At 41.4% G+C, this 24,979-nt stretch overlaps 5 protein-coding genes across 7 annotated transcripts; 1 reads left to right on the top strand and 4 right to left on the bottom strand.

Annotated features, from left to right (window-relative positions):
* Positions 1 to 1,444: 1,444 nt before the first annotated feature.
* On the top strand, positions 1,445 to 3,529 carry LOC115396611 (hairy/enhancer-of-split related with YRPW motif protein 1-like). Its single transcript, XM_030102567.1, has 5 exons — positions 1,445 to 1,594; positions 1,769 to 1,841; positions 1,945 to 2,028; positions 2,131 to 2,212; positions 2,321 to 3,529. The coding sequence occupies exons 1-5, from the start codon at positions 1,509 to 1,511 to the stop codon at positions 2,941 to 2,943; spliced, it is 948 nt and encodes a 315-aa protein (XP_029958427.1). The 5' UTR covers positions 1,445 to 1,508; the 3' UTR covers positions 2,944 to 3,529.
* A 2,158-nt stretch (positions 3,530 to 5,687) lies between these two features.
* Positions 5,688 to 8,592, bottom strand: stmn2a (stathmin 2a). Its single transcript, XM_030102582.1, has 5 exons — positions 8,434 to 8,592; positions 6,653 to 6,748; positions 6,353 to 6,525; positions 6,062 to 6,253; positions 5,688 to 5,954 (listed from the first exon to the last, which is right to left on the bottom strand). Exons 1-5 carry the CDS (start codon positions 8,450 to 8,452, stop codon positions 5,895 to 5,897), a joined length of 540 nt encoding a protein of 179 aa, XP_029958442.1. The 5' UTR covers positions 8,453 to 8,592; the 3' UTR covers positions 5,688 to 5,894.
* A 1,122-nt stretch (positions 8,593 to 9,714) lies between these two features.
* upp1 (uridine phosphorylase 1) lies at positions 9,715 to 13,371 on the bottom strand. The gene is made up of 8 exons (XM_030102568.1): positions 13,275 to 13,371; positions 12,942 to 12,997; positions 11,538 to 11,649; positions 11,289 to 11,447; positions 11,089 to 11,203; positions 10,784 to 10,993; positions 10,552 to 10,698; positions 9,715 to 10,460 (listed from the first exon to the last, which is right to left on the bottom strand). Exons 2-8 carry the CDS (start codon positions 12,977 to 12,979, stop codon positions 10,309 to 10,311), a joined length of 933 nt encoding a protein of 310 aa, XP_029958428.1. The 5' UTR covers positions 12,980 to 12,997; positions 13,275 to 13,371; the 3' UTR covers positions 9,715 to 10,308.
* A 620-nt stretch (positions 13,372 to 13,991) lies between these two features.
* gra (granulito) lies at positions 13,992 to 18,145 on the bottom strand. Of its 3 annotated transcripts, none has more exons than XM_030102585.1 (8): positions 18,095 to 18,145; positions 16,102 to 16,184; positions 15,981 to 16,021; positions 15,813 to 15,848; positions 15,577 to 15,634; positions 14,613 to 14,719; positions 14,441 to 14,499; positions 13,992 to 14,303 (listed from the first exon to the last, which is right to left on the bottom strand). In XM_030102585.1, exons 2-8 carry the CDS (start codon positions 16,181 to 16,183, stop codon positions 14,291 to 14,293), a joined length of 396 nt encoding a protein of 131 aa, XP_029958445.1. In that variant the 5' UTR covers position 16,184; positions 18,095 to 18,145; the 3' UTR covers positions 13,992 to 14,290. The 3 variants fall into 3 exon arrangements, with proteins under 3 accessions (XP_029958445.1, XP_029958447.1, XP_029958446.1); XM_030102587.1 differs by having other exon boundaries at positions 16,102 to 16,215; positions 18,095 to 18,141; XM_030102586.1 differs by lacking the exon at positions 18,095 to 18,145 and having other exon boundaries at positions 16,102 to 16,884.
* Positions 18,146 to 20,082: 1,937 nt separating this feature from the next.
* Positions 20,083 to 24,323, bottom strand: rbm12bb (RNA binding motif protein 12Bb). Its single transcript, XM_030102522.1, has 2 exons — positions 24,219 to 24,323; positions 20,083 to 22,339 (listed from the first exon to the last, which is right to left on the bottom strand). Exon 2 carries the CDS (start codon positions 22,315 to 22,317, stop codon positions 20,404 to 20,406), a length of 1,914 nt encoding a protein of 637 aa, XP_029958382.1. The 5' UTR covers positions 22,318 to 22,339; positions 24,219 to 24,323; the 3' UTR covers positions 20,083 to 20,403.
* Positions 24,324 to 24,979: the final 656 nt, after the last annotated feature.

Here is a 24,979-nt window from a genome sequence, read left to right as displayed (position 1 = left end):
TTCATCAGAGACAAAACACTGAAATCTGACAGGGGTTTTTATGTTAGCTGTCTCCTGTCTCCTGTGATTTGTGGCTAATTGTGTGTTTAATGTTGGAGTGGCAAGCTTGTGAAGGACATCGGCACATTTTAACAAATATGTCAAATAAGTAAAAACATGAGTAAAGAAAACAAAAGAAGAAAATGTCACCATATATTTTTGTTTAACGTAAAGTGACAATCAACCTGTTAAACCACGTGATGTGTAGATGTTATCTATAGTTCTTTAATAAGATCATTATCTCGTTTAGAGCTTTATTCCGCTAATCCATAAATAAATTGCTTTCCTCTTACACTACAAAACACTTTGCTCACTTGTTCATAGTTTGCAATTAAGTGCATCACTTTTTTTAAATCATTATTTCTCAGCACATTAGTTTCCCTCTAATTTAGTCCAAGATAAACTATAACCCAAAGTGGCAAGAAGATTTGTCCCTCCACAATGTCTTCTAAAAATATATTCTTGTAGTAAAACGAGAATTAAAAATAACTCAGACTGATTGAAGCGCACGCCACAGTGAAGCATAAACACTGAAATCCCTTGTGTCTCAAAGCCTTTGCTCTTTGACCCCATGTGTTGGTGAGGTCGCAGTCTTCACACCTTCCTGCAGACCACCCCTGTTCTCCCCTTCAGGTTTCAGCTCTTATGCCTCTATGTTTAGTTTCCATAGCTGTACATAGCTGGCGCTTCTGAAAACATTTTATGTTTCTCCTTCCAGTTTCACAGGGGACTATTTTCACCCACAGTAGATGAATGATTGCCTGGGAAGGTCGGCCTGCGCCAGTCAGTTGACCTGTTTGCAGCGACGGTGGAGGAGGAGGAGGAGGAGGAAGGGAGGCAGTTTCCTAGGAGTGCATGGCAACGCTGAGTGACTGTGGAGCCTCTCGGCTGATCAATGCTGTTGTGGAACCACACAGCTGACAGCGGACAATGAACAACACACTCTGCTAATAGACCATGCGTCCTCCACAACACCGAATGAGAGGAGGGCTGCTGCCACAATGGGGGCCTGTTGTTCATAGACGGGGCTCCCAGCAGGGGGGACTGGGGGACCTGCAGACAGGAGTCTACCGGTCAGTCGAAGTTGGCACGCTCAGAAAGAGGGAACAACCTCAGCGCTCTCGACGGGACGCCAACTTTTAAATAGCCTACATTGAATGAATGCGTCACATATCAACGTGTCCAGTGAAGTCCAGCAGGCTACTTTCATTATTCTTCCCTTCATTGACGCCTCTGGCTCCTCCATTGATGTTTTTACAGCCTGTGTCGCTTAAATGTCAGCTCGATTTTAACTGGTTACGGCTTTGAAAGCCCCGCCCACGTCACGCTGTCAGCCACGCCCACTCCCCCCTCATAGCCCCGCCCCCTCGGGGCCAGCCACAGGTCTTTTGAACTGTGCGTCGGACGCGGAGCTGTCAGTGCGCCTCCGGAGCTCTGTGAGGAAGAAGCGCGTCCGAACTGCGAGTACAATGAAGAGGAGCCACAACTACAGCTCATCGGACAGCGACCTGGACGACAATGTGGAGGTGGAGAAGGACAGTGGCGACGAAAATGGGTTTGTTGACATTTTTTTCTCCCTAAAGTAATATGTTTTTTTTAGAGAAGTTTCAGCATTTAAGCATTTAGATTGTTCAATTTCTTTTAAATGTATTATCTTTGCTGATTGACCTAAAAGAAAATGCAAACCCAGTGTCTTTGTTAGTGAAAATGTCTAATTTGTCTCTTCTAGTCAACTTGACTCTCACGGATCGATGTCACCCTCCACGTCCACACAAGTTCAGGCCAGAAAAAGGCGCAGGGGGGTGTGTAGACTTCAAATCTCTGCTGCCAAGTTGCACACAGATACATTAATTTCTATTTTCTACCACTATGCCTTGACTAATTGTCATGATTTATTCATAACAGATCATTGAGAAACGCAGACGTGACCGGATCAATAACAGTCTGTCAGAACTGAGAAGATTGGTGCCAAGTGCTTTTGAAAAACAGGTAAATAACTGACCATCTCAGTCTTTCTTTGTGGGCAGTCTTTATAGATGTGATGGAAATTGATAAAATATTAACTCATAATTTGATTTTGCTATTTTCCAGGGCTCAGCAAAGCTGGAAAAGGCTGAAATTTTACAAATGACAGTGGACCATTTAAAGATGCTCCATGCATCTGGTGGAAAAGGTGAGAAATGCTTGGCTTGGTTTTGGACAATATATGAATAAACCCATGCTTGAACTTTGGGATGCATTAGAAATTGTTTGTCAAACTGTCATTTTCTTTTATCAACAGGTTACTTTGAGGCTCATGCTCTTGCTAAGGATTACCGCAGTCTGGGCTTCAGGGAGTGTCTGGCAGAGACGGCTCGCTATCTGAGCATCGTGGAGGGCCGGGACAGTACAGACTCGCTCTGCGTGCGCTTAGTGTCCCACCTCAGCAGCTACGCCTCTCAGAGGGAAGTGCACACTGGACTGGAACACCTAGCCTGGGGCTCTGCCTACGGGACGGCCCCTGCCCATCTCCCCCATCCCCTCCTACTGCAGCACCACCAGGGCAGGACACCTGCATCCCGAAACAATAGCAGCCCGCCCTCCTCCTCTTCCTCAGCATCCTGCTCCTCCTCCTCCTCCTCATCCTCATCCTCCACTGAGGCATCTGGGACATCCAGACTTGGTGTCTTGCCCCCCACAGAGTCCCTCAGGGTGCCTCCCAGCAGCTCCCTGCCCCTCAGTCTGCCTGTGCCAACATCCAAGCTTTCGCCGCCACTCGTCTCCACCCTCTCCTCGCTCTCGGCTTTCCCGCTCTCCTTCGGTGCCTTCCCTCTCGTCTCTCCGACGGCTGTCAGCACAGCGAGTCCCTCCTCCAGCCTGTCGAAGCCTTACAGGCCCTGGGGCATGGAGATCGGGGCTTTTTGAAGCTAAGCACTGGACTGAAGGCAACAGCTGAGCTGTGCTCGACGGGAAACTTGCTCTGAATGTTTTATAGCTACAAAATGCAGGGGAACAAGGCAAACTGATTGTCTTTTTGTTTTTTAAATAGGAAGAACAAGCTGGAGAAGGATGTAATTGTCATTCCGCTTGTCCTTTGCCTTCAACTAAAAAAGAATTATAATTGAGTTTTGTGATGTTATTCTTAAACAAACGAACAAAAAAAAAAAACCCTAGAAACTAATTTAGTTAGCCTGCACTTCCTCCAGGTTGAGGATGGATATAATGAAATGATGAAGGAGCCATGAATAGATTTACTGCAAGCACAAATTTAGAGGTCAGATTGCATGGACCCTTTACTGAAACCTATGCATTTGTTAAGCAAAAACGTCTGCATTTAACATGATGTACATTTATATAATTTGGTTTGCTTTTTAGTGACATCCAAACTGTGGACAAGAATATGCACATTATTGCACCCTTGGTGGGAAAACTAACTTGAGAGTTGGAAACTTGCGTTCTTGTATCTATTTGTAATATTTTTGTACCAATAAATTGAGTTTGAATGTATCAAACATAAGCTATCTGTTTTTCTGTTATATTTTGTCACTCAATTCCTCAGAATGTTTGGCTTTGTATGATTTTTCCAAAATAAACAAGAAAGCGCTTTATCAAAAACTCATCTTTCCTCAGTTTAATAAATACCACACATGTTCTATAATCCTCAGGTGCATTTTTTTCTCCAGTCCCTCGAGGGTTAATCATCATCTAATAAGGATCCATTGACTGAAAAGCAAATCCTTCCCTGTGTGCCAGGTAAGTAACCAAATCCCAGAGCATTGTTGCCCTTATGAATACCCAGGAAATCATTAAGAGCCAGAGGAAATCCTTTACAATGTTGCCCTGACCTCACCAGCTTGGGTTGGTCTGAAACGGAGACAATAGTGTGAACAGGATGAGGACTTAGGAGGAAAGCGGTTACAAAGTAAGAACAACACAGAGACAGATGGACCTGTAAATCATTGATTAGCACAGAAGTGCTGCTCAGTGTGGTTCAGGTGCAGCTTCATAGGGAATCACGGTTTTCTTGTATGTTTCTTAGTAACATCCCATCCTCCAGGTGGGGCGGCTGCTGTTTGTGATTTGTTCCCTGAGGGTTCAGATCCCATAAATTGAGTTTCCTATCTTGTTTCCAGCTTTTAAAAATAATTATTTAAAAAAAAGTAAGGATTTAAATTCCAAGGAAGTTGCTCTGTGATTAGATTTATCAATTTAAATTACTCTGTGATACATTTTGTGAGAGGTGGGGCCATAAGAGCGTTTCCTGTCCAAAATAAATAAGACACTGCCCCCTGCTGGCAGATTATCATATTGTCGCCTATAATCTGAGGAACCCTTTGAAATGTGTTTTAAATCCTTAAAAAATTAGATATTCACATTAGACTGACACCTTAATGAAAAAAAGAATCTGAATGGAGACTGTGAATATCAGGAGGTGTAGATAACTGGTTCTTTTATTTGGCAGTTTACATTTTCCCTTCCCCAAGTATTAGATGGTGCATGCCATGTTCACAGATCCCCAAACCTTTATTCAGCAAAGCTTTCACAGAGAAATATATGAAGGGAGAAACACAAGCAGCAGAGGATGCAGGCAGATATCAGTGGTACTGTATATTAAAAAGAGACTAGTTCAGTGTGCTGAATGTAAAGCATCGCGCATCCATTCTCTATCGAATCCACTACAAAGAGAAGACGCTAATGATGCCTCAAGGTAAATCTGCATTCACACACACCCACACAGACATACATTATGGTCACACTATCACTATTGAGATGGGAGCAACAGCACATTCCACTGTCCAAGACACTATACATGATACCAGTATGGGGTTGTAACATTCAATAATTTGTAGGATTCATCCCCGAATACTGTGTTCTTAACAGAGCTATTGATTTGGCTGAAGATGGAATCATGGATGAATGGAATTGTCAGGGTGAGTGGGGATCTACACGTGTAGAAACAGTTGCTCCCAATGGGCAAAGACATTCTTAATAATCATTGTAAAGCACCTGTTAAGTTCATTATCAAGCTCATTTCAGAGGAGGTGGGCAATTTAGGAACCTATGGGCTTGGCATATTGTTAGGATTTCAAGCGTGCGCGTTGAGAAGAGGTGAGAGAGGTGCGAGTGTGGGAGTATCTTCAGAACTCTGTAGTCTAGGTACACCAACCGCCATTCGTCACACAAAGGACACTGAAACATCATCATCATCATGACATCATCATCAATCATCATCATCATCATCATCGTCATCATTATCATCATCATCGTCATCATCATCATCAGGAAACAAATGTCTGTCTACGGCCAACTCACAACACCAAGAGGGCTTTCACAAGAAAATGGTTGTCGAGTCAAATTTCAATAACTGAAACATTAATCAGTGACAAACAAAATGTTTCAAATCATACAGTGAAGTACAGCACTGTGTTTGTATGTACTTCATCTTCCATCATATCAATAGATAGATAGATAGATAGATAGACAGATAGATAGATAGATAGATAGATAGATAGATAGATAGATAGATAGATAGATAGATAGATAGATAGATAGATAGACAGATAGACAGATAGACAGATAATCAGAAATAATATTTACAAATTAAATGCCATACTCCCACGTTTTCTCCTAAATCAACAAATCCATTCATGTCTTCAGGTGAGTGGTGCTATTGATGTTGGTATCCACTGATAATACTGATAATAGTGAGTACTGGTGGCAGGGCGTGTCGTGATGTGATGGCGAGGTGCGCGGACCTCTTGGCCTCCAGGCTTGAGTGTCTGTTTACAGAAAGACGGTGAGGGCAGGGGAAAGAAGAGGACGGGGCTGGATGGAAGGAACCAAATGTACCACGGAAATCAGGGCTTCTGTGGGGCTCATGCCGTCACCTCTTCCCTCAGCTCTTTGTTCCTGCGTACCTCAGCCGCATGTTTCTCCTAAAAAAAAAACAGCACAAGAGAGTGAGCGTGAGTTATGTGCCCGGTTTTCACTGCCACACCAAGCAGCCATGATTTGTCCGCTCGGGCGTCAACAAAGCTTTCACCTTCTCCTGTAGACGTTCAATCATGGCCGCCAGATGGGCGTCACGGTTCTCCTTGATCTGCTCCATCTTGATCTGGAGCTTCTCCTCGGCCATCTTGCTGAAGTTGCTGTTCTCCTCCATGGCCTTTAGCAACACATCCCTCTCATGCTCTCGCTTCTCTGCCAAGGCCCTCAACACCTGGGACTCTTGGTACTGTTTATGAAAATTTGAAAGGTTTAAAATCTCCGGAAAAAAAAAAAAAAAAAAAAAAAGCTTCAGCATTATCAACACTCAAATCCATTCAATACTCACCTTCCTACGTTCTTCAGCAGCTTCCAGCTTTTTCTCAATGTCTTCCAAGGAGATGTCCCTCTTTGGAGGCGAGGGGAGGTTGTGAGCTACGTCTGACACTGGAGACTGCGGCTTGAGAATCACCTCAAAGGCCTGTCCCGAGGCTCGCTTGTTTATAGGCTTCACCTCCATGTCTGCAAATCAGCCCATTAGCAGTGAGATTAATGTTCAATAACAAAAAGTATTCATGATCGTTCATGTCTCTGGTCAAACTTCAGAGAATGGGAGGGATTTTGTGAAAATGAATCTTAAAGCTGTTACCTTCAAAGTCAGAGATGAGATTTTTGCGTGTCTCTGGATAGAAGCAGGAGCAGATGAGGGAGAGAACAGACAGCTCCTTCATCTTCTCTTTGTATGCTGCGGGAAACATAAACACATCGCACCAGTCAGGTTAGCCCCTGCAGACTTGACAGCATCACAAAAGGAGCATAATGTTGCAACCAAAACCCTCTTATCGTTCTGCATGTACCAGTGAAGCTTCCAACTTGAAAAAAAATTGCAATTTAAGAAGAGTAAACAATCAGATAAGATAAATATAATGATTTGCTGAAAGTGTATGTGAGTGCTGTGATGCTTAATAATTCATTGAAGGAATGTATTCTGTGTGTGATGAAATCCTGAGTCTCTTTCTGTTGGAACAAAACATATCAGTTGTTAAAAAAAAATCACATATCTATCAAGAATAAAGTGTTATTGTGTAATTCCCTCTGGCTGACTGCATTAGACGAGTGAGATCTGTGTAAGCTATTGAGCTGAAGATATCATCTTATCTGAATTTTATTGTTTTTTTCTTTTTGAATCCTCAGGATTCACTTATTCACTTTATTCATGCTTATCCTGGATTCGACAAAGTGGCCACCTCTCCAGGGAGAGGACTCCAGATTGTTGGTGTTGTGAGGCCCTCTGCTGCAAAGGCCAGTGTGTGTGAAGCAGCCCCTTGCTGCAGGGCTGGCCTGCCTCCCACCCTGCTATACACCTGTCTGTTGCTCTGTGACACCACACCATACGCTCCAGAATTCTCACTAACATCGCCAGAACCGATGTCAAAATGATCAGACGGGCTGCTTTTATTAAGCCGGTGCAAGTGTTTCAGATATATACATATATATGCACACAAACCCATGAAAACAAATCTGCTGAATGTCTGGCCTACAACAATAAATGTCCATCAAATAGGATGACTAATGCAATACAATTCTTTTCTAGTTATTTATGAGCGTTAATATATTTGTGCAAAGTCATGCTCTCGAATAACAGTATTTTTTCTTTCCAATTTGTTCTAAATAAACGACAGCCCGCTGCTACGTTGGTGCATCCTTGGCAAGAAAGGAACGACAGAAGCTAAAGGCAGGAATAAAGGGAGCAGCCTTGTGGCTGATCCGATCAAAGCATCCTCATCAGGACAATAAAAAAAACCGTTATAGGGATAAATAATCAAGCAGGACCAGGTTTATTTGAAGCAGAGCGAGGTGAAATTCGGAGGGATGAAGCCCTCGCAGCTCCGCTGTGGGCTCCATGGTGGCAGCTCAGCATCTTGGGTGGGGTCCGTCTGCATTATGCTGCATGTTGGGGCCGCTGTAGCATGAACCGCAGGTGCGGCGTGGGAAATAAATCTATTTATAGGGCCGCCCGCATGAACACGCGATCCACTCTCACACGATGAAACAAAACTACATATTTGGATTAATACGTTCGCTTAAGATGACGATGATAATTTAAAAAAAAAGGGATGATGCTGAATTCTTGCAGGGATTTTTGATTTACATTGGCCGAGACAATGAGCTCAAAATTCAGGGGAAAAAATAATCTCCCAGAATCAAAGATTTCTTTTGATTTAGTCACAATCATCCCGTAATTTTTTGATGGAAATCTGACAAATGTGGAGGCCACCAGTCGGCAAGCTGGAGGCTGCTGGGCCGACACAGACTCAATAGAGAGAAGACGCACCTGTCTCAAGATCATCTATTCATCCACCCGTCCTCCATCCATCCATCCATCCATCCATCCATCCATCATCCGTCCATCCGTGTGAACATGCTTACCGCTTGCTGTTTTGGCCATGGCTGATGGGTTTTTTTTTCTACGCAGAGGATGCTGGAGTCTCTCCTGGTGGACGGCGATGCTGCTTAAGGCACTGAGTCAGCGAACAGACCGGGGCAGGAGCGGATAGCAGACAGGAGGAGGTGGGCGCGCACGGGAGCGCGCAGGAAGACACTCCCCCCCCCCGTCCGGTGACGCGCTTGGCCGTTCCCAGCAGCACCCAGTCAGTGTTCCTGCTGAGGGTCGAGGCCTGATCCACAACATGCACGAGTTCACAGTTACTGTATCAATACATGAGGGGATCCACACCGCCCTGAAATGATGGCCTGAGGAATTTGAGACCAAAATGTTTTGCTTAGATGTTTAAGTAAGAAAGTTCAATTCATCCAAAAAACCACTGATATAAAACAAAACGTTAAAAGTATTTTCCCATGTGGGGGATGAGCCAGCAAAATGTTAGAAATAGGAGAAATGACTCAGGCTGTTCGGCCTTACCATTTGTGCGCATCATCCTGCAGCATACTGAACCACAATGACTAAAACAATCCAAAGTATTGATTTTGTTTTTACAGAAAAACTGGTGAGCCGAATCGCTGCTGCAGTCAGATATTTGCTAAACCATTCAGTGTAGGTGATTGTGAGAAAAGCCAAAGCTTCTCCATGACCTTCTCAAATCTCATTTGTCACCCAAAAGCTAATAGTTCTTTGGCACAGTGCTTAAAGACGTGTGATGACCTGCTGATGCCAGACGTTTAGCACTCCAAAGCAGTGGTGGGAAGAAGGCTGCGGGTCGGGAGCTGATCTGAGGTCAGCACATTTTTGACATGAGTCAGGAAGAGGTTGAACATACAGCGGGAGAGTGGGACAGACACAGAACACAGTCAATTATCTTAATGGCTGATGGAAACGTCTGCTTTGACTTGGAATCTTCACTATTGATGGATCAGCTTTTAAAAGGCGAATCGAGATACTAAATGTTAAAACCCATTATGAAAAAAACAAAACCTACTGTTTGGAGGATTGAATAATTGAACACAACATTGAACAAAACCTGTTTGCAATCATTCATGAAACAACCAGGAGCCTGAAGACCATGAGGGAAAGCCACACATAGTCGCAACAGCACCTCATCCTCATGTCGGTCCGTAGTCTGAAGGAGCAAATTCCTCAATAAAATAAGGCGAAGTCACAGTTCTTTTTACATAAAAACTAATCACACCAAAGTCATATTAAAATTCTTTGATGAGTCTGAATGTAAAACAGCATCACAGACCATGCAGCTTAATATATTATCTTTATTCAAGTAGTGCAATTCATTCTCAACCTAATGTGTTTCAATAAGTTAGTTTTATTCTCTAAATAAAATGTTGAAATAGGACAAAACCCAACTTAAAAACAATACCGTTTACATTCTGAAATGTAAATAAGATAAATAACTACAATAAACCAGACCAACAAAACACAATTCAATCAGTCATTTGCAATCATCAATGAAACAAGAACCATTTCAGTGAAGTAACGAGAACTTTGTCGCAGCACCTGCATAATACTCAGACTCAAGAAATCTCATGTGTTACACAAAACACAGATTACCTGAAATATGATGGGCTGCTACATCACATTTAACACTTAGTTAAATTGATGAATACAAAAGAAAACAAAAATGAAATATGTGCTCATTTATCCTTCCTGTGAAATCTGTCAACTACTGGAAAAGCAACAAAACAGAGTATAATTGTAAAAAAGTTCTCAACTGCAGAAATATTAAAAAATTATGGCTACCAAAGAATAATAAGGAATGTAGCAGTTCATCAGATATTTCCTATTTCATAGTTTTGAAGAGAAAATGCCTGATGCTGATGTGATGACCAGTGCGATCAGCAACATTTTGCTTTGGGATTCAGCTGCTTTTTGATGTAGTAGCCAACGAGGATCTGAGGCCGCTGCTGGTAGTTGTGGAGAACGTCATGAGAGCTGCTCAGCTGATCCCCCTTCAGGCGATCCAGTAACGTCACACAGACCACAGCGGCTATGCAAAGCAAGAGGGGATTGTCAGAAACGCAGCAGCAACTTCACGTATCTGCACAGCTTTTGTCAGGTATAATATTGTCACTTCTCACCTCGCAAACCACTGAGTTTACACATGGCAGCAAAGGCTGATGATTCCATTTCAATATTGTAGACTCCGGCTTCACGGGCTTTATTGAGGTAGTCCTGTTTATCTTTCTCGGTGTAGGAGCAGAAAGCGCCATCCAAGCGGGCCTGCCCTGAGGGTCACATCAGAAAAATCAAACAAAAAGCCACGTTAAAAATGATCGTCAACAATTGATATTTATATCTGACGACATGTACCTTCATAGAAGTCCAGGGTACACATGGTGTTGCCAACCACTGTGTGAAACTGGCTGAGCTCATTGCTGCATTCCAACAACTCCTCAGCCAGCGTTTCATCCAGATCGGTGTTGCGCACTACCGTCTTGCCCAGGATCACCTGCTCGAACTTGGGCAGGAAAGTGGCGTCCACAGACTGCTTCGTAACAACGACAGAGCCAGGCTCAAGTCCTGCACACCAAGTACAGCAAGTGAGACGACGTGATCGTAAAGAGGAGCTTCAATTCAAACCAAACCATCTCAGATTTATAGCTAAGTAACCTCACCGATTCCCCCTGACGTCCCAATGCGAATGATGGTAACGTTTGTGCAACCTGCGTGATGCAAGAGCTTGATTAGCTCATGTAGCATTATGGCAATCGACGGGATTCCCATTCCATGCTGCAAAAGCAGAAACACAGATGTCACAACAAGTTCAATCATCGATCTTATGACCGATTAAAACAAGTACTGTGTTGGCACATACGCTAACGGAGAGCACAGGGCCAACTTTGTACATGGCGTAACGGTCTGTCCCGGCACAGATGTTTGGATACTCTGATTTGGGGTCTTCCATGGCGAGCTCAGCAGCGATGTACTCGGTGAAAGCTTTCATCCTCCACGGGCTGCCCCCGCAACACACAAACTACAGACGATGACACAAAGACAGATGTTTACTGAAGACGCAGAAATATGAGGACTGCATTTCTGCACAAACAACAAGGAGATCATTTACTTTGACATCGCCGAACATGGCGGGGAGGTCGTGGGTTTTTGTTCCGAGGCTGAAGTGGTAAAGTATGTCGTCCTTCAGTGTATCCAGGTGTGGGTTGTGTACATCAACTCGGCTAAAAGACAGGAAAATAGAAGATGATGTTGAGTCAGTTTCAAGCTGATAATTAGACTCGCTTAATACAATATTTTCCAAAAACAAAAATGCTGCAACAATGATTCCATAAGTAGATTTTTTTTTTTGCTAATCATCCAAAGACTGATGTTTATCGGCTAAAACCAGAGGTGAAAGAATTATTCAGATCTTTCACTTAAATAAGAATACAAAAACAACAATGAGAAAATATTCTAATATTCTAATAAGCGTTTTGCTGACAGTTCAAGTTAAATAAAACTGCAATTGAAACATTGTTATGTGGAAAATGAAAAGCTGATGTTCCTCTATGTAAATTAAAAATCAGTTTAATATAAGATTGACACTCAAAAGTGTGTCATATCAATGCAAACCAGTATGTTACTATTATATTTTTAACAGGTCCTTTTGACTAATATACAGATAAAACAAATTTGAGAAATCTTAGAAAATTCAAGTTTGTTTGACAAGAATTTATTTGGCCACCTGAAAATATATTGAGGCTATATTGAGACTAAGAGAGACGTTCAGTGGGAAACAAATACTGGGTGGAGTTAAGAACTAAAAACACCTGAAACATGATCCCATGCTGTTTTTCAAAAACAAGAGGAAGCTGACCAAAGCTAAAAAAAAAAAAAAAAAAAAAAAAACACTTTCAAAGCTTGTTGTGTGAACTATAACCCTTTTGTTAAGGAAGTTGTGAAATAAGTGTGGTGAAACATAAAATTGGGCCATGATACACCCATAAATGTAGCACAGCTTAAGTGTAACAGATTAAATGCATAGGTAACACCTGTGTTACAAGTGGAATAAAATGGCAGTGGGGTAGTAGAAGGAACATTTATGGATGTTTTTTCATCAAAAGTGTAGAAGAGTTAAACAATGTTACTGTATAGTGTCATTACTTTCTCGATCTGGATTCTCTCTACTTTTACGTTGTAACACTTATATACAGTCGGGAAGTCAATCCTCCATGTGGATTGTGATGTTTTTGTTAGTGACTTCTAAATCACTGGTTAGATGATAACCAGCCTCTCAGCTTGGCAGTTCTTTAGATAATGACCTAAATGTTGTGTCCCTTTGGTGAAAAGGTTGATGCTGGTGTGGGGGTGGGGGGACATGTTTGTCCTTACGCTCAGGAAAAGAAAAAAAAAAAAAAGAAAAAGGTCAGTGTCCTGTCCTGATATCCTGTCACACCCAGTAGTTTCCTCATTTCACAGTAGCTACACTTTTCTGAACCTACGCTGTAAGTAAGCGATGTAGACTGGCGCTCACCTGCAGGGCGCACTCCGCTTGCTGTCCTTTGGATCCATCTTCCTGACCAATGACAGCTGAATCCAAGCAAACAATGTTCATTAACTAGTTTGAAAAAAAAAGCTCATTCTAACAGCACCTCAATGTTATCATGCGCGTCTTTACAAGCTTTCTGAAAACATAGGGTACATTTGTCTTCGGCGATATAACAAGGACTTCTTTTTCATACTGAAAACACCCGCTGTTGATAGTTTATCTCACGGCGGCACGCGACACTTCATGTTACGCGCGCCAGGAGGCGGAACGAAAAGAAAGAGCGAGTTCCATTTTTTTTTTTTTTTTTTTTTTTTTTACCTCCGGTGAAAGCCGACGGGACAGTCGCGAAGGCGACAAGCTGGAAGAGATGTCTGGGAAAGGCTCGTGTCCGCCGCCGGTGCTCCTCTGTTCTCGGTTCTCATCGGGCTTCACGTGTGACGTCGACACCGTAACGTGGAGCCGTGGCCCACGCTGCTGTGACGTCAGCCGCGTCACGGGCGTCCTGCGCAACTCGCGTCACGTAGCGGCAGGAGCTTTCAGCATTTGATGTAACACAAACATCTGGAAGTCAAGCTTTCCTCTTCAAAAAAAACAAGAAAAAAAAAATCCACCACTGTATCCTTCAAATGTGGAGCTTGTTTAAATATGACATTGTTGAGCTGCAATAATTCAATCCACCACAAGGATTTATGGGGATTATGGCAGCGAATTAAATGACGAAAGATTAACAGGTGTCAACAACAAATACATTTGAGTTACTATACATGATGTATAATCCAGAACTAATAAGAGTGGTGGATGACAAGCTACAATCCAGCATCGACTTGACTGATTCGTGTATTACAGGGATCCAGTACAAGTTGTCCACTTGCTTAAAAATGCTTCAACACGATTTAACATACATAAAATCACTAATATCTCTACTTATTAAACTGCACTTGTACTTTTGTAATGAGTGTACAAATCAGACACAAAGATTTTTCTGTACTTTTTATTGCCTAACCTGTGCAGCATAAGTTCAACAACACTGCTTATTTTAATCAGATCCTCAGCAAAATTCACTTTCAGCTCCAAAATGTTGCTTTCTTTCCAGTCACATGTAAACAAATTGACCCGAGGTAGAATTACATGCAGTGGCGTGGGGTTATTGGGTTTTTTTCCCCTTCATTTTAGTGAAATCAAACAGGCTTTGAAAATCAAAAATCACTCTCACTTAAAAAGACATGCAAAATCCAACATCACAAATAAAATAAATAAAAGAGAAAAGGCAACCAAAGAAAAACAACCGTTAAGTAGGAGAATAAGACCTATGCAATGATTTCAAGCTGAAGGAATCATTTCCGCCACCTTGAGAAAAAAGAAAATGACAGAACATGTTAATATATTTGTTAGTGTACTTGACTTAACCTGTGTAATGCAAAACCTTAACAATGAAAGGTGAAGTTGCCATTAAAGTGAGTTTAATTTATCCTCATGAAACTCACATTTGTTCTCTTGCGATATTCTTTAATATATCGTGAAAGCCGAGTTCTCCTGCATCTCTCTGTGAAGACAGCACAAAAACAAAAAGATATCCAAACGCTACAGTTATTAATGTTCTGTCTTAACAGTTATTGCAAACGAAACGAGAAACGTGAATTGAAACACCCGACTCACGATAATAGATGCCAGTATAGAGTGGTCCGCCAAGAAGTGCGGCTTCCTCTTGGCCTCTGGGCATCTTGCCAGACTGATTAAGAAGTCCCTTGAATAAGATATTTGACCTGCAAAAAAGGAAAAAAAAACATTTAATGACAAGTTTTACTGAAATTATATTGTGGTTTTAAACTGTACAGAAGCTGAAATGTGATTTTTACACAATTGTCCGTTTTGTCATTATTACTTGGTACATTATCACTGCAGGGCTTTTGGTTTTGTTAAGCAGTCTTTGATTTAAAATAGCTTGCCCAACCTTTCAAGACCCAAGGAGGGTGAAAACACACTGAAATGCATCCTGGGAGCATAGAGCCTCTATTCTGCACTTAACAATGAAGGTTTGTTTTGTTTCTTCATTGCTTCTTTAAATCAGAAAAACAAAAACAAAAAAAAATTAATCTGCTGCTTCTTTAAATTCTCCACAGGACTGAGACCAGGCAGGACTTGACATGCATACTTAAAACTATCACTCTATTATATCAAGAAAAAAACTATCAGAAAGTAGAAAACAGAGTGTCAGGTACCCATACTAACCACTAGTAGCTCCCAGGATTACTGCAGTATGACCAACAAAGTCCAGACAAACTCATCAGCCTGGTCTGTGTTTGCATCACGAGCTTCTCATATTGAAGAACTTCACGCGGTCACAGGAAAATAAAGGACTGAAGACCTTGTTCATCCTTTGACAATTCTACCCATATAAAATGAATCTAAGTTATGAATGGGTTTATGAGCTTGTGATGTTTGGTACAGTCTATGAAATAAACATTCCGAGTCAGTTAGGGATGCACCGTCAGAGTGGGTTTAAGTTCAAAACTTGTGAATACAAAAGAAAGTGAAAATATATTATAAAAGGGTCAGTGTAAGAATAAATTGTCTGTGTTATAATCACTGTTCCACATCATTTAAACACTTGGAATCTCACCTTTTTTCTGTTGGTCCAGGTTGATGCTCAAATATAACTGATTTATTTCAACAGCAGCCTGTTGAGAGCAAAGGTTTTGAGTAAAAAGTTAGAATGTTTTCTACTTTCAAAATGAACTGCTTAAGAAGACACATTACTTGTCATCTGTGTAATGAAAGCAGGATACAAGTCAGTTCAAGCTGAAGTATCTAACAGGTGAAACTATATTGACACTTTAGTCAAGAAAGTCATCAAACCTTTTCAGTTTCCAGTGGGTCATTGCACATTATTATCTGCAAACAAAACACTTCACTTAAATACGGCATTCAACAGCGGAATAAGCGAAAAATCCTTCATATAATTGCCGATAGTGGTTGTCTGTCAGTTAGTGGCAGGCCTACACCGTCTTCTTTGGGATTTCTTACCTCTTGAGCCTGTGTGCATTCATCTGCATCCAGCTCGGGCTCTGAATCAAACCACACAATTATCTTCTCAGCACAACAGATTTGAAACAGACACCCCTGAATGTGGACGTTAGCTACTCACCAGTTTCAATATGGAAGCAGCGACGAAGAGGTCTCGCCGGCTCCAGGTGTTTCTGGAAGATTCTTCTCTTTGACACCTCCATTCTAGCATCAGCAAAGTTCGAATATTGCAAGCCTTCAGATTTCACATGAGTACACAGACAAAAGAGTCAACATCGATTGATTCCAGAGACATTATTTGTTGTAGAAGGCCGCACGGTGGAGAAGTGCTAAACACAGTGAAAAAGCCTTGAGATCACATACTGGCCGGGCCCTTCTTTGTGGAGTTTGCATGTTCTCCCAGTGTGTGCATGGGTTTCCTCCCACAATCTAAAAACATGCATGTGAGGTTAACTTGACGACCCTAAATCGCCCCTCAGTGTGAGTGTGTGTGGGGTTGTCTGAGATGGACTGGCGACCTGTTCAGGGTGTATCCTGCTCATAGGATCATCACTGCACAGGATAAAGGATAGATGGACTTAAAATAAGCACTAAACAAATACAGGTGTGTCTACATGTTTAGAATAAACCAAACATTACATGAAACACACTCATCCTGTTTTATTCGTCATAATTTTAGCTTGGCAAAAATAAAAAATCAGAACTGCAGAATCTTATATTTACAGTATCCTAGTTAGTTAGTTAGTTAGTTAATAGTTTATTTCAGGCAAAGATGTAACAACAACATGATTTCAACGCAGGTATCATTTACACGACCGTAACTGGACAGGTAATACATGTGCTTACATATCCCGAATAAAGTGCCTGAAAGGGAGTGGGAAGAAGCGAACTTATTTAATCCCATCCCCATTACATAAATTATTGACAAAATTTCAAAGTCACTTCCTGTTCATTTCTATAATATTACAACCCCAAAACAACAGAAAATACAAATACAGATAAATATTTGGCAAGCGTGTGACAGAAGTATTAGAATATTTTTGTTACCATGGGCAACAAATACATTGCAGCAACGGCTACATACCAACAATGTTAAGAAATTAAATACCAACAAAGGTAAAGTAGAACTGTTCCAGTAAGGGTGATGGACAGAATACAGCAATAACAATGAACAACAGTACCAACAAAAGTAAGGAAACAAGCACACAATAACACAAGTACAACAAAATACTGATAAAAAATTAAGAACCACTTTCTTTATAGTGTGACCAGACCACATTTTTATATAATAATTTGAATCTGTGAATATTTTGGCATTGCTTGTGCTGGGTTTTCAAATTGTTCCAAAGTTTCACTCCACATACAGACACACAAAAGCGTCTACGATTATTTTTGGCACGAGGCTGTTTATATTTTCCATAACCTCTTAAATTGTGAGCATTTACTTTTTGAATGAACAATTGTTGTAGGTTAGTTGTAGTAGGTAGTTATTCATCAGACTGTTTGAAACTTGTGAGTGTGCATGCCATTGGTGTAGAAATAACACTTTTTAAATACTTTCACATGATTTGAGAATCAGCAGTGCAGACTGTGTGGCTGGAATTCCGTGCAACTGTAGGCTAACTGTACTTTTTAACATGCAAATTCAGAAGCTAGAGCTAAAAACTTAAGCTAAACTTTATTTACTTTGAGCAAAAAGTGGGAAAACTGACAAATACGGTTACGGGTACGAGGGTGGTTTGTGAACCATCCTGAAACGGAACAAAACGAGTTTAATGAAGATGAGTGTCACTGATTTTTTTTTTCCCCCCGACGGCAGATATCTGAGTAACGATATGCGGCTAGTTGTCGATTTAGTTCAAATTTTATCGGTCACTTCTCCCACTTTTGTCGGGTCTCCACCACAAAATACACAATCTCTCCTCGCAACACGAGTCCGGCAGGTTAAAGAGTGGATAAATTATCGGCAGTTGGTGGAAAAAGTTTGAACTCCGCGAGAGCGTTGTTAGCTAGCAGCTAAACTAGACACGAACACTAGCTAGTAGATGATGACAGAAGACGGTAACAGTTCAAAATAAATCAACAGATGTGAATCGCTGTGTATGAATTTTCACCTGTACGGTTTGGCAGCTTGGTGTTTTGGTGCCTCCTCGCCCCTGCTCGCCTCTTCTCAGGGATGTGAGATGCTTAAAGAGCTCAGAGTGAACAGAAGCCAGCAGCGGACCGTCACCTGCTCCGTCAAAGTAAAGGATGAAAAAAAAAACTGACTCCCAGCATCAACTAAAACCACTGAGGGGGGAAAAAACCACATGAAACTCTGATAAAAGTACAACAAAGTTGATTTAGGATTGCTTAATGATTTAGAAAAGCTGGAGGATAAACAGATAGAGCTCAATGAATTGCTTTAAATTAAGTTTTTGATTATTTCCACCTCATCAGCTTCAGATTAGGGGCAAACTTCAACTAGAGCTGGTCTGCATGTGCAAAAAAAAAAGATAACTTTGGAAACTGAAATGACTTTGGAAATTAGTTTATGGAAGTGTAAATATAATTTCATATATTAAAACTATAAATATCCAAAATTAACCATACTTTCCTAAATAAACCCTTTGGTTGAATTCATTTTCCTAGATTGACCAATCCCATGTCTCTAATGCAGTGAGCAGCCGCAATACTGCTCCAGGATCTGATGGGGTCAAGGGTCATGTCATGCACAGGGACTCACGGTAGTGACCTGGGGAACACAAAATCTAATATAGTCCAAATATAGTATATAGGATAAATAGATGATATATATAGGATCAATACCTTTATTGAGTAGCTAAAATTTAATGTTATCAAGTGAAAGCTGCACAGTGGAGCAGTGGTTGGCACTCCTACCTCACACTGAGATGCTATGGGTTCAAATATTGGCTGCGTCTTTCTTTGTGGAGTTTGCATTTTCTCCGTGAGTGTCAGTTTCCTCTTGGTCCTCCAGTTTCCTCGTAAAGTTGAAAACCATGCACGTGAAGTTTAGTGGGGACCCTAAATTGCCCCTTGAGGGAAATGTGTGTGTGGTTTTCTCTCTCTCTCTCTGGATGTTTGCAATGTGATGGACTGGAGAGCTTGATCCACAGTTTAAAAAGCTTTAAAAATGTGTTATCTAATAAGATAGTTTGTTTCATTGAAAGAAGTACACTCAAGTATTTTTATACTGAAAAAAAAAAACAACTGTTGTGTACAAGTAAATATTCAAAGAACAGTTCTTGGAAGAGTGAAATGAATAAAACAATACGGACATGTAGAAATAAAGCTGAATTTTACTGAAAAGAATAAACATATTACCTACTAAGATGAAGAAGAAAAAGTTTAGATCATCAATTACAATTGTGTTCATATTACAAATAACTCCTGATTTAAAATCTAATTTAAATATAGAAATAAAAACCTCAAGCGCCGCCCTTTTTATATACATTGATGGAACTTTTACATTGACCTTGACGTTACTACATCAGTCCATCTTGTTTTATGAATTTTAAATTTTTAGGAAACATGCTGCCCTTTACAAGAAATTCATTGCCATAACAAACTAAAAAAAGAAAAAAACACTAAGGTTTAATTGAAGTCTTTTTTTTTGACTGCCACTTAAAACTCATAAAACTATTATATACCACTTACATGTGCAAGCAATAAACTGTCCAGTCTTTTAGCAGCTGTTTCGTCGTGTGCATCACAGTACAACTGCTCTGTAAGGTGCTACTAGCAGAGGGACCCAAAATTCAATTTAAATGTGTTTTAGAAATCGATGCTTGCACCAGTCTGTAGCTCATATATGCAATATAAAAAAAAACAAAACAAAATTTGCTCCTTTTCCAAAACACCTGAAAAGGATCTGTTGGTGTGATAGGTGCTTACCACTTAATATTAACACACTGGGATTAATTGAAAATTATTGGCAAGGAATGTTAGACGATATGGAAAACAGGCTGCTTATGTACAAGCATCTTCCTCATTTTCAAATATTTGACCTTTTTTTTATATATATATCCCAGCATAAAAATCAACTTGATAGACATCACTTTTTATTCCACATGAATAAGAACAGACAATATTTTATAAAAAATACTTCTGAAATGATTTTTATTGATCAAAAGACAATTTATCTTTATAGAACAGAATGTAAAATTACTCATGTCAAACTGTTACATGTTGAGATTAGCAAAAAAATGACATCAAAGCCAGAACATTCGCAAACCAAAGTAAAAATGAATTTCAAGAAACCCCACAGAACTCACTGTAATCAAAGAAAAAAAAAATCAGAAAGCAAGTCTATTGTAAACAAAAACAGGATGACTGATGATCCTGAATCATTGTTTTAACATTGTGTATACATCTGAAATATACTGCAATGGCATACTGGCTCCGAGAGAAAGTCATTTAATTTTCACACAAGCATTAGTTGTATTTTTCTTGGACCGATTGGTCGTCCACTCAGCTCGTTGATGGCTGTCAAGGCCTCCTGCCGAGACTCAAATAGCAAAGTTGCATTACCTGTCGGTCTCCCTGTGGGTTCGTACTGCAGCGACACAGTGCCGGGAACAACGCTATACCCGTAGCAAAAATCATAGATTTCATGGGGTTGGATTTGTAATGGCAAGTTAACCAACTGCACGCAGGTGGGCACATCAACATGACGCCCTGAGGAGTCAATGCCGCGGCGAAATCGGTTACCGCCATCATTTGGTGAACCGGAGCGTACCGCACGAGGTTCATACCCAAAGCTCCCATGACCCTGGCCTTGCACATTCCTCATGAGCATGTGGTCGTCAGGGGGAATTCTTTCCCCCGGATACCGTGAGTCCCCATCATGAAAAAATGGCTCACTGCCTTGGCCAGGAAACCGCTCATCTTGTGGCAACCAGTCTGGCTCCTCCAGCGGCTCAGTGATCAGCTGCTGCATCTGCGAGCGTGAGATGCTCTTCAGTATCACTTCCGATCCCAGAAATCGTTGTCCGTTCAGAGAGAGCGCCCGCATCGCCTCGGCCTCAGACCCAAAGAGGACCAATGCTTTTCCAATCCCAGTGCCTTTACGGTCATGCAACACGCATACCTGGTCTTCTCTGATGTTAAACCCATGAAAGAAGTCCAAGATTTCCACTTTTCGCACATCAAAAGGCAGATTTCGCACAAACACACAGACGTCAGAGTCAGAATGATCACCAGGATGAGATGAAGCCCTCTCCCGAGTCCTCTCAGAGTTTCCAGATGGTCGGAAAGTCATATGCTGACTTCCCAAAAGGGCGATCATCTTTTCTCTTGAGATTGGACGAATACAAACAAATCGATGGAGAAACTCTACTTCCTCCAAAGTTAAAGCATCACAGTAGTCACGCCGGTTCTTGAACAGTACGAACGCAGATCTCGTTCTTCTTCCATCATCGTTATACAGGTGCAGGATCTGGTCATCTTTAAGCATTGCCTGAGGAAAGAGCTGTTTGATCTGCTGTTTATCCACCGTGTAAGACAAATTGTCCAAATGAACACAAAACTCCTCATCAGCGGGAGCAGCATACCTCTGTCCAACAGGTGATCGAGATCTCACGCGCTCTTGTGAGTTTCTCTGAGTGAAAACAGGTGATCTCCCCCTGTCAAACTCGTGATTCATGTTCAGCATTGATGGCAGTCTACCAACAAGGCGAAACCAGTCGCGGACGGTGGTTGGGGAAATCTCAATATATCTTGACCCCATGTACTCCTTATCCCTCTTTAACCCTTCCAATGCATCCCCTCTTGTTGCAAACTTAACAAGCCCTGTCCCACTTTTTAAGCCATTTTTACGTTTCAACAAGACCACATCATCTACATACAAACCACCGAAAAAGTCACAGACTTCCTTCTCAGTCACTGAGAAAGGCAGTCCTTTGAGAAACAAACACGAACCATCCTCATTGTTTGAAGCCATGTGGTCCTGGGGAGATGGGGTATAACCCAGATTGCTGCCGGGTCTCATGCCCATGTCTGGATTTTCGGATCTTTCAATGTACTCGTCGTCATCTTCATCTTCATGTTGTCTCTGGTAATTCATGTCAAAGTTGTGTGTACTTCTTTCAAGCACACTCTGCATCTCCGCTTTACTGCTGAGCAGGAGGAAAACGGGCGAACCTCGGATGAGACCCCCCGACCGAGCCATGGCTCTTCTTGCATCCTCGTCCGAAGCAAAAATAATAAAAGCTTCCTCTTTCTCCCCACCAATTATATGCACCCCTCCATCCGGAATTTTGAGGCCAGTGAAGAACTTGCGGATATCCTCAGAACCCGCAGTGACTCTCAGCCCCTGTAAACGGATGACGACGGCCATGCTGAAGCACAAACAACAGCACCTGTAGACAGAAGGGTATAAAATGACGTTATTGCCAACAGGGCATCTGTAGCTGTGCGTCAGTTTCAAAGCAGCGCCATTTGGCCTCAATAGCAGGGACACCACATCAGAACTGGTCCACAACATTCGCCACACAACGACAACCGAGGTCAGCACTTACTCCTTAAAAAATGTGGGTCACTTTAGCATCTTCACATAACACCAAGTATGCATCACGACAGGTCAAATCACAACCACTTTTAAAATCCGAAAACACTCAAAATGTAACGCAAAGACTTTAATTTGCAATCAACAACAATGTTGTAGTGAAGCAACAACACACTACGGTCAAACCGCACTCTGACCAAAATAAAGCAAACCACATATTCCACTGCAATTCAAAAGGAGCCGTCACAGCACACCCATCACTGAAGGTACAAAAGAAAGAAAAAACCTTCAACTTTGACGTTTATGACCAAGGTTTTGTGTTCAGAAAAGCAGTGAAGTTAAGGTGCCACTGAAAGGGCCAGAATTGAGCTATCATGACAGCATAAGTGATCAATTACTGGGAATATCGTACCACAAAATTCAGCCATGAATTCTACTGAAGTAGATTTGTCACCCAGAAACCACCAGGACAATCAAATATGTGCAAAGTACAGTCTTCTAATATTCCGAGAGAATTACAGAATGTCCTTTTGCCGTCCAAAGTCATACAGGTGGCTATTGGGGGAATTAAAAAAAAAAAAAAAAAAAAAAAAAAAAAAAAAAAACTTTGTTCCTCCTGTTAGAACTTGAAGCAGCAGTTTGCCTGCATAGCTTATGCACAGGTGGGTTGGAGCACAAAAATCCCATGGACACTGGTAAAGCAGGATCAGACAGCCCTTCTGTCACGACACACTGCTTTGTGACGAGTAGAGAATGAAAACATATATCAAGATTCTCCACCACAACAGTTTCAAGGTGTTCCCGTCATGACACCAATAACACTTGTAGATTGTGTAGACAGATCACATCCCAGGCGCAGTTTGTTCTTTCCAGAGATGGGCATCCAGTTACCCTGTGAGTCCCCTTTTCCATAAGATTATTTTCAACCTTTTCCCAGATTGGACTCCATGGCACCAATAAAAAAAGAAACCTTTAACCTAAATAAAGTTCATCAATGATCGACAGCGAGCAACCACATATCAGTTGTCTCAAATAACAGACGAAGCTAATACTTTACACACTCAACGACCAAATGCAATAACAAAGCAATATTACTGATGTTATCATATACCTAAAAAAATACTCACAATTCTTCAGAGCCACAAGAACAAGTCAGTAAACGATCGCAAAAATTACTTCAAATAGGATTAGAAGAGCCGGAGGTGCAAATAAGAGCTTGAATTAATCTCCCATGTGGATTTGTTCACTCAAAAGTGAAGTAGCACCACTACGATCCAACTAGAATGGCAGAAAAAACCACTGGAGGAAAACGAAAGTCCCAGTCACAAATGATGTGGACAATCACGCCACTGACATGCGTGAGAAGCGTCCCACCCATATCACCCCCACACACAAGGCGGAACCATTTCACAACTGCGCCACCAAAGCTAAGCTAATTTATAGCGCTGGCGTCTGCTCCCGCCTAATTTACCTTCAACGGAAGGTACACAATCCGGAGTGGGCATGCCATAGAGCACAATGCGAACGCAGCTGACAGCGTTGTGGATGGTTTGGTTACCAATGTGAACGCCGCTGCCGTCCAAACCAGAAACGCCATGATGGGAAGCTAAGCTAACGTTAGCTTCACTGCAAGAAAGGCCTTTAGCTTTAGCATTAGCTCATCACCGACAACCAATACATATTCTCCACAAATATTCCCGGAAAGCAGCTGCCTCACTGTCCATAAAACTTACACGGATGTCAAACACAGACTCTTGAATGAAACGTAGATGAAATGAAGGCAGGAAAAAGAAGGGGAGCCTTGACTCGTCTCGCACGGAAGGAGCAGCCGCCTCTTCTTCTTCGTCCACTACATCTGGTCATTAAATCAACCTGAAAGCTCGATGCTGCCACCTACTGTACTGATGTGTGTAAAACCACATTAACAGACGAGATACTTCAAAAAGTCAGAGTCCTGCTGATGAGTTATATGACAGAGTATGGTGAGGAATAGGGGAAGCCAAGGTGAACATGGAAAAAAAAAATCAGAATCTTACCAAGTTAAAATGTCTCATCCCATTTAAAAACATGCAGAATTCAAAAGCCACAGAAAAGGTTTTTTGGACATTTCGCTGTATTTTATTATGGCACTGAACAGTCAGACTCACTGGGGATGGGGCTGTATGTGACACCTGAAAAAAAACGTGCTTGACTCTCATGATCTCATCAGTTTGTTTACAAATTGTGAGCACTTTAGAATAGAATAGAATAGAATAGAATAGAATAGAATAGAATAGAATAGAATAGAATAGAATAGAATAGAATAGCGAGAGCTTGTTTGACGATACCAAAGATGACATTAAATTACTTGTTTGTGAATTCCATGTTCTCAAACAAAAGGAAAAGTGTATTTATTGTGTTATTCATACAGTAGTATAATGCAATTATTTGTCTCTTGGATGTTGTCATTTTCCTGTCAGTAAATACCTTTTTTTTTTTTTTTTTTGGATGCTTT

Source organism: Salarias fasciatus, chromosome 11 (genome assembly GCF_902148845.1).
Source record: "Salarias fasciatus chromosome 11, fSalaFa1.1, whole genome shotgun sequence".
Taxonomy (NCBI): domain Eukaryota; kingdom Metazoa; phylum Chordata; class Actinopteri; order Blenniiformes; family Blenniidae; genus Salarias; species Salarias fasciatus.
Note: the sequence above shows the minus strand (reverse complement) of the source record. Positions and strands in the feature narration are given on the sequence as shown.

Coding starts and splice junctions, on each gene's coding strand:
- LOC115396611 (XM_030102567.1), top strand. CDS start 1,509: ATGAAGAGGAGCCACAACTACAGCTCATCGGACAGCGACCTGGACGAC. Junction 2,029..2,130: donor CAAGTGCTTTTGAAAAACAG/GTAAATAACTGA, acceptor GCTATTTTCCAG/GGCTCAGCAAAGCTGGAAAA. Junction 2,213..2,320: donor CCATGCATCTGGTGGAAAAG/GTGAGAAATGCT, acceptor TTTTATCAACAG/GTTACTTTGAGGCTCATGCT.
- stmn2a (XM_030102582.1), bottom strand. Junction 6,254..6,352: donor CTGCTGAAGAACGTAGGAAG/GTGAGTATTGAA, acceptor TTTCATAAACAG/TACCAAGAGTCCCAGGTGTT. Junction 5,955..6,061: donor TTGAACGTCTACAGGAGAAG/GTGAAAGCTTTG, acceptor TTTTTTTTTTAG/GAGAAACATGCGGCTGAGGT.
- upp1 (XM_030102568.1), bottom strand. CDS start 12,979: ATGGATCCAAAGGACAGCAAGCGGAGTGCGCCCTGCAG. Junction 11,650..12,941: donor AAGCGGAGTGCGCCCTGCAG/GTGAGCGCCAGT, acceptor CCTGTCTTTTAG/CCGAGTTGATGTACACAACC. Junction 10,699..10,783: donor TACCCTGGACTTCTATGAAG/GTACATGTCGTC, acceptor TGTGACCCTCAG/GGCAGGCCCGCTTGGATGGC.
- gra (XM_030102585.1), bottom strand. CDS start 16,183: ATGGAGGTGTCAAAGAGAAGAATCTTCCAGAAACACCTGGAGCCGGCG. Junction 16,022..16,101: donor CTGCTTCCATATTGAAACTG/GTGAGTAGCTAA, acceptor GGTTTGATTCAG/AGCCCGAGCTGGATGCAGAT. Junction 15,849..15,980: donor AATGCACACAGGCTCAAGAG/GTAAGAAATCCC, acceptor TTTTGTTTGCAG/ATAATAATGTGCAATGACCC.
- rbm12bb (XM_030102522.1), bottom strand. CDS start 22,317: ATGGCCGTCGTCATCCGTTTACAGGGGCTGAGAGTCACTGCGGGTTCT.